We start from the raw sequence: 14233 nt of genomic DNA on the forward strand, positions 1-14233 counted from the left end.
TTCAACTCAGAAACGTAATGTTCAGCTCTCGGGTATCAACCGTGTTTACCCCTTGGTGCAGTTCTTGTGGCACAGCTGGCACACTCGTTTCTCATCTACGTATTTCCACACCAAGGTGTCACCCTCTCCAGGCACGCCTTGGGGACAACGGGGCACGCAGTACAGTCCATCCTGAAAGTTGGCACACTTTGTACAGTTTCCAGGACCCTGGAAGAAAAAAATACAACAACACACTTTTCATGTTTACAACTCTATTGACAATTGCTGCAAATATTATACTGTCAAATATTACAATGATAATTCTTCAAAGGAAACTGCATTTATCATCCTAATAAATGTGGAAAATGTTTGCAAAATCCACTCCCCTTGAAACAAAATAAAAAATGGTTTAGAGTTTTTTTAGAAAAACTTTTTTTTTTATATCTGATAACCCTAAAAAATTAAGCAAGCAACATGGTGTTGGCAGGATCATGATGCAGGGAGGCTTTTTAGCATACAGTATATTGGCCTGAGTTCATACAAAGAAGGATCGAGTTAAACACAGAGCAGTCCTGGAGGAAAATCTTGCAGGTGTAGCAAGCAGACACCAGACGAGGCAGTGCTATAAAGGAATAGATTAGATCAAAACAGATTCATATGTTAGAATGGCCCAGTAATGCAGTGCATGGCCAAATAAAAATACATTTGGGCTGTAGTTCATGTAATGGATTTATTTACATTAATCCCACTTAATACTTTTGGTATTAAGTGGTGATGATAAATTGCTTTTTTTGTGTTGAATTAACTTAGAAGTTACAGATTTTTAACTTCAAGGAAGTTTTTACTTAGATTTTATTTGAAACAATTAAGTTCAATGTCATGTTTGTATCCTACGTCTGACATCATGACGCAAGCTTCACCAGGGACAGATTCTGTACCAGAGTGCTGTGGTGGTGCAGAACAGAGCACAACCCACATAAGGAGACCTTAATCCTCGACACGTGTCACAGGTTCGATTCCCGTACTGATGGTCTTTGCTGCATGTCTTCCCCCTCTGTCATTACCCACTTTCCTGTCTAACTATTGCCAAATAAAGGCAACCTAAGCCAAAATACCTTAAAAAAGATCCTTGATTAGTTTACTTATTTATTTGATGTATACTAAATGATTTGAGTATGACTGACTTAAATTTGTCAAGTTAAACAAATTTAATCAATTAAGTTGGATAAACTTAATTTAATTAATTGTTACCAATTGAAAAAATTCAGTTGATTCAACTATTTTCTTTGTAGTTCGATGTCAATGTACTACAATGGAGGGTGTAGAGAAACACCCTCCAACAAAACCAAAAAAATAAAATCAATGTTCACTGATGCTCTCAATACAGACAGAGAGTCTGAGAGAAGAAATGAACTTAAGAAAAAAGAATTGGCCAAAAGATCAAGTTTCTAGATGTTCAAAGCTAGAGACTTACAGTACTCCAAAAGACTTGCAGCTGTAATTGCAGCAAAATTTCGTTCCACAAGCTACCGCCTCAAATGGATGCCAGTGCCACGTATAATTTTTCTTCCACTTCACAATTATAAGCTACTTTGCCGTGTCAAATAAAATCCAAGTAAAACATACTGAAGACTGTGGCTGTAATATGAGAAAACGTGAAAAACTTCCAGAGGTGTGGATAATTTTCCAAGGCGCTGTGTTTATCTTCTGCACAGGATTGCAGTATCTTAACATTTTAATACCACAGGTGAGCATCTTTACTCAGTCAGCATTTCTGTTGTTGACAATGATGGCATACATTTCCCCTGTTATATTTTTAAAAAAGTAGAGGCCTAAACTTGTTTTAATCAAAATACAGGATTATGCGCATAAAAAAGCAAACAGTTAGCCAACTTCATCTCACAGTCACACCCCTCCTTCAAACACAACATGTCTTGCGGCTGCCCTGCAGGATGATCTGCTAAAGCTGCCGCTGATGGAGAAATCGCTGACACTTCTGGAAGGGATTTCATGCAGCATTAATGTTAAGATGTTCATCAATTATGTTCACAAATGTGCTAAGCGTGAGTGTCTTTTCTTTAACTGCACAAAATATACGTACCGGCGCCTGACAAGTTGCTGTCCCGTTCATGCGTAGACACTCAGGGTCACACTCCATGCAAGTTTTATTCATGACCGCCTCCCGTGGCTCGCTGCAAAACAATTTAACAAAATTAACAAAGCTGACAGACTGCTGCTGCAGGGCAGCTTCAATTTAAACAGCTTCATTTGATCTGCTTTTTGCAGGGCCAAGTTAAACTGTAAGCATGTCAAGATTCAATGTTTGACAAATATCTCCAAAGATAAACAGATGTGAGTGCTATGTGCCATTTTTCCAACAATGTTTGTCTTACATCTTCTAGAGATTTAACTTCAGAAATACCCTGGATCTTCAGCTTTCTTTCAATAATCCTCTAATTTATCTAATGACATAGTCTGGAAATACTCATGGTATGACAACAGACTTTGAAGAAATTAACTATCTTACACTGAGATCTGATGTTTCAGACTGTTTGTTTGTCTGAAATAGAGGACAGCAGATTTCAATGCTTAAAAAGGAATCAAGCCCAGATTCTTCCCTTACCCCTCCAGGATGTTGCAGAAGTCAACACAACTCCCGCCGCGGCTGTAGTCACGGCAGGCGAAACACATGTCCGGGCCTAGGCCCCAGCAGCCGTCTGCTGTACACTTCCTGTCACAGGTCTTATTCCTCAGGACTAAAACCAGATGTAAAATTTTAAACAGAGTTCTTGATAATTGCCCCAGTTTTGAAATTTGTTGGGTCATTGCAAAATTAAATGCCTGAAAAGCAACGGAAATCTCACCACAAATGGTAGCATTTGCATTTTCATTGACTGTTGCAGTTTGGCCTCCTGATTTGAAGAACCTTTTCCAGTAGCTGTCATCCATGTAGCAAAGGTTGTGATTTTTGATAATGACCACGTCTCCGTCGCTGATCTCCTTTAGTGACCGAAAGCCAAGGTAGTCGATATCGAGCAGTGTCACAACCAAGCTGCGGCTACCACTACCCAAAATATAAGTGCAAAAAAAGGATGAAATAAAAATGACATCCTCTGATAATTTCTTATAGTACATGAAATTCCAAGTGCTAGTCCTTTAAGGTTTTTGTAGAGATGAAGAGTCCACTGGGATAAGAAATTTAACAGGTTTAGCACATAGGAAAGGAGGCAAGGTCTCATAATTCTCTGAAGGACTGATAATCTAAAACAACAGCTGTAATAAACAAATTTCACCATCGTGATAAAGTAGGAGGGTAGTCTTTACAACAAACATACCGCTTTGTTCTTCCTCGAATGATTTCTAGATTTTCAAAAGGTGAGAGCGAGTTCATGCTCTTCGGCCAATCTTGAATCCACAGGTGTCCTGAAGGGACAGATGATTTGTTAATTACGAAGGCGTCCAAGGTTCATCAAGTATGTCATGCATTAGCCACATCTTATATAATCTTACCTGTAATTTCCTTAACCGTTTTAAACACATCCAGCTGAGCTGGCTCCATCTTTGGCGTTTTGGTATAGGGATCACTTAAAAACAACAACAATAACACATTAAAATGGTCAGGATAACAAATGTTGAGGTCAAATGTCAGAGCAGGGTCAGATCTTACCCATGAATTGATGTTCTAAGGATAGTAATGTCACCAGTGATTTTAGTGCAGTTTTTAAAGGAGCCGATGTTGGTGGCATTGACAGATAGTATGTAAGTCAGGTCTCCATACCCAAGTCCATTACACACTGTGGAACAATTAAAAAAGCAAATAATGTGTTGAAATTACCATTATTTCCATAAAGAAAAACTAGCAGAGATATTTAAAAGCCCTAAAACACAAATCACATAAGACATTATTTTCCAACATTTGTTATAATAACTGGATATGAATCTGGTAGACTGAGATGTCAGTTGATGGAGATCCAGTCAGAACGACAACATTGATGTATGCTCCAGACATATAAAAATTTAAACATGTCACTTTTGTTATTATTTTCTGTTTTAATAATAACAATAATAATTGATTAAATGTATGAAGTGCTTTGAAGGACACTCAAAGTATATTGGCCATATATCTAATATAAGAGTATAAAACTTAGTTATATTTAGTCATAAATTATTTCTAATTACATTATTATACAAGTCAGCTTTAGCTGAAAAAATGAAATCACTAAAACTATAAAATGTTTAGTAATACATGCAAATACATGTTTTTTAGAAGCATTAGTCACTATACCACAGTCATTGCTGCATTTTTGTCAGAAACATTTCTTCATTTGGATAGTAAAAGCTTAACCTCGAACCTTTTGGGCACAGTCCGTTACACTTGGCACACTTCCTGATACCTCCTTCTTCCACTTCATATGTGTTACCGCTGCATGTCCGCACACACGCACCATGATCGGTCACAACATAATTATCTGGAACAATTGAAAAATAGAGCTATTCAGGCCAACACTATCACATTTATCAAACACAGTCAGACTATTAGAAAAAAAAGACAGAAAACATAAATATTCTGTAGATGATTTTCAGGAGCAGCAACCACATAGCTGGAAGTACATCTAGTAGGTCACATGGACTGAATCATGCATTAAGTTAAACTTCTAAAAGATGGGATGTTGCATTAACACACTCTGAAGCACAATAGTTTTCTTTCTTGTTTCTATAGTTTATTATTAAACTTGAACAAGCTCTCCTTTTAATGTCTAACAAACCTCAAGGACAACCTGAGCAAATGTTTAGTATTGCACAACATGCAAAATATTTCTTATCATATATAATGTGTATTACACATGTAACCCGCTAATTCTATTTGCAGTATGTATCCATGTCAGCGCAGATGCAAACTTTTTTGTTAGGGTAAACAGAGTGCAAGACTTTATTTCTGTTATTTCTTAAGACTGTGGTTTGCAACAGTGTTTTCCAACTCTGGTCCTGAAGGTGCATCACCCTCTGTGTTATAGGTTGTTTTCACATCTGATAGTCCAGTATATTCGGTTCGATTAGGGACCAAAATTCTAACATGTTACATTTTCAGCTGCTGTGGTTCACTTTCACATTGCGCTGTGTCAAATGACTCAACTTAGTTGAAAAACCTGTTGCCACCCTCACCTGTGGTGGCGTTTCACAGAAAACTACTGAAGGAAAAGACACATAAACTTAATTCTTCACAAAATGTAAGCAAAAATGGAGTGGCGTCAGAAATTGATTTTAATACAGAGATGCTATGTTGTGACCTTGTTACGGCCTGCACAATAATAGGGATTTACTGCTGATTTCACCAGTTGTCCAGCAGACAGTATCTGACACCCTCCACAAGGACAGTAAGCCAGAAAAGGTTGATGTTAAAGAAGATGCTTGATTACATAGTGTTTTGTCTAAGAAAATGTATGTAAAGTGAAGATGAAGGAAACAGTGTGGTAAAATAAAATGCAACAGGGATAGCCACAGCAAGCGTGAACTGGTCCTGGAATCAATAACTTTTGTTGGACTTGTGTAATTTAGTAGCCTGGTAAAAGTCATGCCCTTGTTCTATGATTTGCTTCATACAGATAGTCTGTTGAAGTTTTTAAATTGTAACCAAATGCTAATGCTTGGCCATGACATAAGAGATGTGCTGCATCTGCATCTGCACCAACTATAATGTTTACGGGAAATTGGGTGCACTCTAAACAACCATTCCCCACTGCGAAGAGAGATATCCCGAGCTGAACGAGGCAACGCTTAATATTAATTCAATATTTGGAAACATGGCCAACATGGACTTCGTTCACTTCCTCCGCTGCCATTGCGAACAGACTACAACTCTAAAACAGCACAGTCATCGTTCACAACTTCTCCTTCTTTTGGCACAGTTGAAATTCCACCAGAGAATCAAGCTCAATGGGAGAAATCCCAGACAGAGCAGTGAAGGTAGATGGGAATTGAGCAGAATTTCACTGGAAGCCAGTGGCCAGGCTAGTAATATACACATTTTCTGAAAAAGTTAATTTGGGGTTGCTAAGTGATAATTATCCCCATTAAACATTTTAATTATACTTTATAGACATGGATGGATGTATTGATGGATGGATTTACAACAAGAAAACAAAATGAAAACTATATTCTTACGTGGGCAGTTTTTCACGCAGGTGGCACCAAAGTTGTACTTTCCTTGGGGGTTAGGGACCAGCTGGTGTAGGTTGGGATCATAGCGCATAAGGCCAGGGCAGGAGTCCTTACAAACCCCGTCATCCTGGAAGTCCCGACAGGCCTGCAGCACAAACAACAGTCATCTAGTGCAGCGGGACCAAAACAGAGCCCCTTCCTAATGATAACACTGCATTCCTCTATCATAGCCTTGGCTTAATTCTCAAAGCTGTACAGAGCGAGTGTGCAGACACTGGTACCCAAGGTCCTGCCAAATAAAAGATTTAATCAGCAGTTATGAGTCTCTCTGGTATTAAAACAAAAACATTTCCAATCATAAAAGCAGAGGTTACTAAGACAGGACTAAGTTTTAAATAGAGTTCTCAGCCAGATTGAATAGAACATTATGAAATATTGAGTGTATTCATTAGTTGTGTTCTTTATCTCACCAGGCAGTCAGCGGCTGTGGGTCCTGTGCATCCTGCTGCACAATGCTCATTGCAACAGTCGCTTGGTGAAGGTCCTTTGCACCTCTTTGAGCACTGCTGTGCACAGTTCAGCTTGGTCACTGGAGATGACACAGGTAAAAACACAGTGGGTTTATGCTTTACAAGAGGTCCTTTTCTTATTCTGATAAAGAAATAATTTTAAAATACCAAATCCTACAATGCTTAAGATATTTAAAATACTAAAATTATGTTGGAGTGTGTGTAAACATGTATAATAAAACTATAAATAGACAATTTTACTATTTAGTGGATAGAATAGTTTGGATTCTGACATGACAATAATTTTTTTTTTAAATCAACAAGAGCTTACGGGTCTGACAGTTTTCTGCACCAGGTGCCCAACATGAACCATTGTAACAACTTGAGTGGCATTTGTTACCTGTAAGAAGAAAAGTAAGTCACATCTCACCTTAAAAAAATGTCACATATTAACAGAAAAAAGGTTTTGCTTGTTTTTCCTTGTGCTGTGAATGGAAGCACTTACAGAATGGGTTGTTTCCGGCCACTTGAAGTTCCATGCTGGGTTTAGTATCAGCATTGACAATATCAAACCACTGAATTGTTTCTACATTACAAAGCTTGTTGTTCAAAAACTTTACACCTCCTCTGAGAATTTCTGCAAACAAACACGAAAGGCAGTTCCAAACTATGATGCTTAACTGTTCAGCGTCAAACATAACGTCATGAAATACATGATCCTTTTAGGGTTCCATCTACCTGTTAGGCTGGTCAGAAGAAGCTCGGTGGTTCCCTGACCTGTATTTTTATCAATATTGGCAAGCACAGAAAGTGCAAACTTTTCCTCATAGAGGGAGTGACCCCGAATGATGCGCAGATTCTCCAGGGGAATCCTAGAAACTGTGTTGAGGGCAATCAGAACGTAGCCACTCACTTCTTCAATTGACTGTGGAGAGGGGAAAGAAAAAAATACTCCTAGTTGTTAGCCTCATACAGGATCTGACAATTCAGGGTTTTTTTCAGCTATGCCAATAAAACTGAAGACATGGTGAGTAATAATATAATTGCAATTTTATACAATATTCGAAATATATGAAAAACTGAAAATAAATAAATAATTAAGTAAGAAAGTAAGAAAATAAGAAAATAATTTTTTACAGAATTTGAACCTGGTGAAACTAAGATTATGCCATTTGAGTTTTGTCTCAAGTGGTATATTTGTTTTTTTAATGGTAAATAGAAGTTGTATATATATTTTTTGCACAATCCTTTGTGCTCTGAGTGTTCTTTCAGCAAATGGCATTTTTTGAATTTGTACACACCCTTTATTGATTAATCGATTGCTAAATTAGTTGACGATTACTTCAAGAAATGATTCATCAAGACTATGACCTTTGAGCAGAATTTGCCTCACTTAAATTTCTTCAGTTTTTGATTTTTTTGTCACATTAAATGTTTTCCAGAAAACCATCAAGGGGTTTTACTTGGCAAGACAGTTTGTTTGATGGCCTCAACCTTTCAAGAATAACAAAAGAGCAAAAGAAGAAGAAAGGGGTTTTCACAGCAACATATAAGGGTCAATGTATTTTTTTTGTTTGCCAATTTTAACATTTCAAGAAAAATTTCAGTAGGAAAATGTTTTGTTTGTCCCATTTAAGCATCTCATAAATGCACATCCTTTGTCATGCTCCCAGAACAAAGCAAAGAAACACAGGAAGTCTGTTAAATATGAGTTCAAAGTTTTATATTGTTTGGAAAGAAGGAAAGCATTTCTTTTGTTTAACATTTTAAAAATAAATTCCAATTAACATAATATGTTCCAATAACTATTCCTTTCAAAGACATGATTTGTTTTGTGGCTCTGTTATGATTGGCAGATCTTTCTCACTGTCGGTACAAAGTTAAATGTTAGTATTGTTAGTCCAACAAGTATATTAATCCAGGGTTAAAATACCGCTAAGAGAGATATCCATTAACTCATACATTTAACTCAGATTCGCACACATTTGGTTTTTGACATCTGCACAGAGAAAGGTGAACAAGGTACAAATGGGACATTAAAAAGATTCCCCTTAAAACTGCTGTATTGTATCTGCTGACTACTCTGTGCTTGTGTGGGCTAGCGTGAAGCCCAGGAGCGTGTGTGGTCCTATAACACATCTCCCCAGTGCTCAAAATCTTGCAGTTACAGCTGATCTATGAATGAAGTTTTAACCAGAGCTGTACAAACACAATAAATCATTATAAGCACTTGTTCTGAACAGACTTCAGCCAATTACAATTGTGAAGAGTCTACAGATATCAGTCTAAAAAGTGTAAAATATGCACTCACATTCAATAAATGAGAAAATGTGTTTGGATGAAGGTAATTTGACAGAATCAAAGTACTTTTTGAAAGCAACCCTAAATCAGGTAATAAACAAATTTCATTAACCTCCCATTTTGGTTTTCAAAATGTCTTTTGTATTGGTCTGAAGTAATATTTTAGTGTTATATGTTGTGTTTTTATTAGGTGTAAAACAAAGAAAAAATTGGCATAATTAAGAAATAAAGATTTGAAAACATCAGTCCATATTTGATCAATCATGTGTTTTACTGAGTGAATTTAACTACTCACATAAACAAAATGTTACATAATCTAAATAATATTTGTATATGACATTATTATATACATTTAACGTATATAATAATGAGCAGTACTCAGAGAGATAGACACTCTCTGAGTATTACTTTCCAAAGTGGACAGGTTAATTTAAAATGTACTTTTGTTAAACATAAAGAGCTATTGTTCATAACCACTGAACTGGGGAAACACTGACATATATGGATTATGAAGTTGTATCTGTACTGGCAACCACTTATAGCTGATCACTTTCTAATGCTGCTGAAATGATATTCTTGAAGAAAAAAGTGCATTTTATCTGGAATATGTCATCCTGTCGAGGAAAACGCCGATGTTGAGGGTGGAAACACTTTTTGCCTAAGGGTCGGGGGACAATTATCATGTATTTAAGGGAAAGAATAACCAAAAACAGAGGAGAAATTCTTTGTTATTATTTTGGCAGTTTGCAAAATTAATAATACCTGACCTAAAGCTGGAAACCTTTATTCAAATTTAAGTTATCCATTTTATAAAATATAGAAACGATTACATCTTGTTTCAAATGTAATAGTAACATAGTGTAGGCTTTTACCTTGAGGAAGGACAGGTCACGGTTCTCATCTACGTGAGTAATCTCCAGGTTTTCCAGGACAATAGTACAATTGCTGTAGGTCTTCACCATGTTCAGGTAGTGGTCCTCTTTATTGTCCATAAGATTGACGCGATTGCTGAAGCCCTGGCAAACTGGAAAGAAATTAAAAAAAATTTTAAAAAAGAAAATTATTTGATTCTGTGAACACCCCAAAAGCACTGTGGTTTTCATAATTACAAACATCTTCTTATCATGTAGCAATCTGGCTCAGTTATGACCCAATATCATTATTGGTAAAATTCTGTCTGCACAGACACAACTGTGGTGAATTTGACTCGAAACTGCTAATTGGGGGTTAATCTACAACAGATCTCAAATCTCAGTGATGCAGCAGGTTCTAGCTCTGGCTTTGTGCACTCTGGCACAGATCTGAATATTTCCCGAGAATAGTTGGGGAAAAAACAGAACAAGTGTTTCCAGGCATTTTGATCAACTTTCACTTTCTTAAGTATCACTAACAGTATTGCAGTATTACAACTATGGGCAGATAATGTAGGCTTGTTTGCTGATAAACATTACAATATTAAAAAGAAGGCAATAATATTGATAAGCACAATAGTTTTGTTCTGAATAAAGCTTCCAAACAACATCATTTTCTGAAACTTGTATCCAGTCATCTTATCAGTCATGAACAGACAGGTCCTGACTGTCTGTGATGTTGGAGTTATCTATCCTAAATACTGACATGCAAAACATGCACAGCCATAAGCATAACAAATATTCTTCCTTGTGCTTAAGTTGTGTCTAAGCAGCTCATTTTTGGGTTCATGTTCTAAGGAGGATGAAAAGAGAAATGGGTTAAAAAAGAAAAACAGACGACTATGTCTTGTTTATTAAAAATGCAGGGGCCACTGTAGTGTCCCAGACACATTCCTCAACATGTCTGCTCTTGAGAGTTAAGAAAGTCTAAGCATGCAATCTGAATACTGGGACACACCTCACTTCACATACAAACATGGAGCTCAAGCAATTGTACTGAGATCAAGCCACAAACAGAGAGATACACTTTCTTCCAGTTAAATTATTTCATAGTACATTGTATCATCATATCCTTTCTTTTCCCACACAAATAAAAAAACAACAGTTCTGACCAGATCAGTAAGAATTAGGCTGAAACATCTGTCTACTGCCCTCCCTTTTCTTAATCCTCATTAGTTCATCCCCCAGGGATCTTGGTGGCATGAAGTTCAGACCCTAGCAACAAAAGCAGATGTGCCAAGGCAAGCTGACTGCTTTAATTAGGGTAGTCATGTGAGATGTAATTATCCCCATAATTATTAGTCAAACTAGAAACACTAATAAGCGCATGGTTTTTCTGATTATTCAGCTGTGAATATCTGAGCACCCAAAATGCAAATTTGCAAATACAGCTCATCACAATTACTTGTAAACGTATTCACATTGCCACATAAAAAATGGACCAGTTTAACAAACTCATAGGCTTTCTTCCTTAAACAATGGTTTTCTTTTATTGTGACCGAATTTTTTCATAACATACTGTATCTCTAGGTTTTAATTGTTGACTTAAAGGAGCCAACAGATTTTCTGTGCCTCATGTTTTCAGCGAGTTTATTCCAGAAGTGAGGAGCATAAAGAAACTAAACGCTGCCTCACGTTGTTTAGTTCTGGTCTTGGGACACTGACTAAGCAGGTCTCTGATGACCTGACAGGTCTAGTTATTTCAAGAGCTATAGATGCCTTTGTATCAGCTACAATGAGTTTTAACGGCCAGCTGAAACAGGTGACTTAAGGTGCAGCAAACTTCCTCTTACTGAAGCTCACACTTTGAGCCCAAATCCAGGAAGGAAAAATGAAAAACTGTTTATTGCTTAAGCTTGCAGGCGTATATCCACAGTAAACATGCAGCTTGCCCAGTTGTTCATTTCATAACCGAGTTGCAGGTGGTGAATAACCTGATGTACCACAACCATTAACACGCTTCCTTGTTCGACTACAGCACATTAGAAAGAAGTAGGATATTTTTTTTATATTTTGTGAAATTTCATCTTGAGCAACACAACCTGTACTTTTCTCTAGAGGGAAATGACTCTGATTTTTATGAGATGAATGGATAACAAATGCTTGCACAATATGCAAACTACCCTTATAAAAGCCAAGATGAATGAATAAAACAATGTTTACTCTCTTAGAACTATTTTGTCACATAACCTGACTCATCCGTAATACAATTTTGTGAGCTAAAAGGTGTACGATCCAGGGAAGGGGGGCTTTTTCAGTGACGCAACAGATACTGTGACAGCGACTAATTACAGATTGCTTCACTCACTTCCAGCTGTACTGTCGTCACTAAATGTCCAGAAGGTAAAAACCGAAGCAAGGAGTGGCAGGTCTGGTGTATCTCTACCTCAGTGCCTCATACATGAGTGTGTGCAAGGGTGTGTTGGCGTGCAGGGGTGTGTGTGCAGCAACGTGTGCAACACAAAACGCTTCCTGGACTGAGCTACACTGATCAGCCCTCAGTCAGAGCTCAACAATAGACTGAATAAACCCTGTCATTAGTCATCTAAGCTTGCTGAAATGTGTGGCTGCACATCACGCTTTTGATGTTTACTTGGGGACTAATGCTGGAAGTCAAGGATGTGGGTAGATATTTGTTTCTTGAGGCTATAAAGTCTGGACAGCTATAGAAACAGAAACTGCTTGTGATTATCACTTAGAATAATTAGTTACTTTTTAAGTCAGTCTGATCCCACACATGTGCTTTTAGCCAAACATATATTCAAGTTCAAGGTATGAGCAAGGCCTCTGGCTCAGGGTGACATAATTAAAAACGTGGAAAGATCAAGTCATGAAAACAGTCAGATGTGTAGTTCAGATCAAAATAAAGAATTCATGTGAAGAAATGCATTTTCTGACTCACGGTTTTGAAGTAAATCGTGATTAAAGAAAGGTGTTTTGTTTTCCCACTCTACCCTACTGTCTAATGGTTGTGAAATACTTGCAACAACCTAGAGGTATCTGGATCTATAAACAGTTTACAATGTGAGTGGGCAGTTCTGGGGTAAATTAAAGTTGCACATTATCCAGGAAAATCACAGTAGTGTAGGAAAACATGTCGGAAAACAGTTGAAAATAATTTAGATATTTGAGTTGGAACTATTTTGTTACTTTGCAGTTTTTTTGGGGGGGGGATATGTTGTGGTTCTCTTCTGGTGCATGGGATAGATAAGAGAGCCAAGAGTAATTTAAAATGCTACCTCAAGTCCTGATCACGATTTGTAATGTACCATTCAGAAGTTTTACATAGACACATCTGCGGGAATGATAAAAATTATTAAATAACAAAGTACTCTATACTAGCTCACAAAAAGGGCAAGATCTCTTTTATAAGAATTTAAAGTCCATATGCTTTAAAATCATATATGTGGTGGGTACCCAACAAATTCAAATGAGCTCTAGCATTTCCAACAAGAAGAGAGAGCCAATATCCAGAACTTAGGATTGGCTTGTCCTGGGCAACTGGGAATCTATTCCAGAGACAGGAGAAATCGTCCTGCCACGTTCACTTCCTCTGATTCACCAAGTCCAATTCAATTAGGCCATCTCCAGAACCAGGTGATTGCATTACATGAAAGCTCACACAGGAAGAAAGAGAGGTAACTATGCTAGCTGACAGGACTTGTTTATTTTTCTCCCCAAGTCAACAGCATTACACCAAAGAATCTTACATAACCCACTCTGCAGCGATCTTCTGCTGTTAAGAGATCGATGCCAAGATGAATTCCAGTGTTAATGTTAAATTATGGGTAACTCCCTTCTCTATCTTGGAAGCGTAGGCTGACGTGGAGATGAGCAGAGAAAATAAGAAGAGCAATCTGCTTTTATTGATTTAAAGTTTCAGCTCCTGTGGGTTGTCTCCTGTTTCCAAATCTCCAGACTTTATGGACATGTAAATCTTCCAAAGCCAATTTCCTTGATTCTCAGTGCATTCAGCTCAAACTTCCTGCTCAAATGTTTTTATATATTAAAGAGGACATGAGAGATCTTATGTCACAGAAAGCTAAAACCAGCTGGAAAAAAAACCCACTAAGTTTTGAAGTTTAAATGTCCTGATGTCCTGCTCTCTGACCAGTGGAATTGCAGACTTCCTTTGTGTGGGAGATGAAATATTCCCTTAGAGAAAAATGTCCTGTGGCCTTTGAAAAGAAAGACAGATCCCTTCCTGAAGGCTTGAGGATACCTCCTCTCCGCCCCATTCTCTGAACGCAACAAAACTAGCCATTCTGGCATCTCGGGAAGTTGGTCTTTGCACAGGGGTCCATTGAGAAAGTCACCCTACAACACTAGAGGAGAGGTAGCTGATTGTTTTCTCTGTGGGGGCAAGGCAAAGGC

The 14233-nt window shown here is 37.5% G+C and overlaps 1 protein-coding gene across 2 annotated transcripts in view; it reads right to left on the reverse strand.

Moving 5' to 3' along the window:
* The window catches only part of egfra (epidermal growth factor receptor a (erythroblastic leukemia viral (v-erb-b) oncogene homolog, avian)), a 43016-nt gene that overhangs the window by 14294 nt on the left and 14489 nt on the right, over window positions 1-14233 (reverse strand). For both annotated transcript variants that reach the window (XM_028020828.1, XM_028020827.1), the window contains 14 exons: window positions 9821-9972; window positions 7386-7572; window positions 7153-7284; window positions 6979-7047; window positions 6609-6727; window positions 6142-6283; window positions 4332-4448; window positions 3647-3773; window positions 3490-3563; window positions 3315-3402; window positions 2844-3043; window positions 2603-2735; window positions 2081-2171; window positions 50-207 (listed from right to left, as the gene is read on the reverse strand). In XM_028020828.1, coding sequence (XP_027876629.1) covers window positions 50-207; window positions 2081-2171; window positions 2603-2735; window positions 2844-3043; window positions 3315-3402; window positions 3490-3563; window positions 3647-3773; window positions 4332-4448; window positions 6142-6283; window positions 6609-6727; window positions 6979-7047; window positions 7153-7284; window positions 7386-7572; window positions 9821-9972 — 1789 coding nt within the window. The remainder of the gene's footprint in view (window positions 1-49; window positions 208-2080; window positions 2172-2602; window positions 2736-2843; window positions 3044-3314; window positions 3403-3489; window positions 3564-3646; window positions 3774-4331; window positions 4449-6141; window positions 6284-6608; window positions 6728-6978; window positions 7048-7152; window positions 7285-7385; window positions 7573-9820; window positions 9973-14233) is intronic.

This window comes from Xiphophorus couchianus, chromosome 6, assembly GCF_001444195.1.
Source record: "Xiphophorus couchianus chromosome 6, X_couchianus-1.0, whole genome shotgun sequence".
NCBI classification, from domain to species: domain Eukaryota; kingdom Metazoa; phylum Chordata; class Actinopteri; order Cyprinodontiformes; family Poeciliidae; genus Xiphophorus; species Xiphophorus couchianus.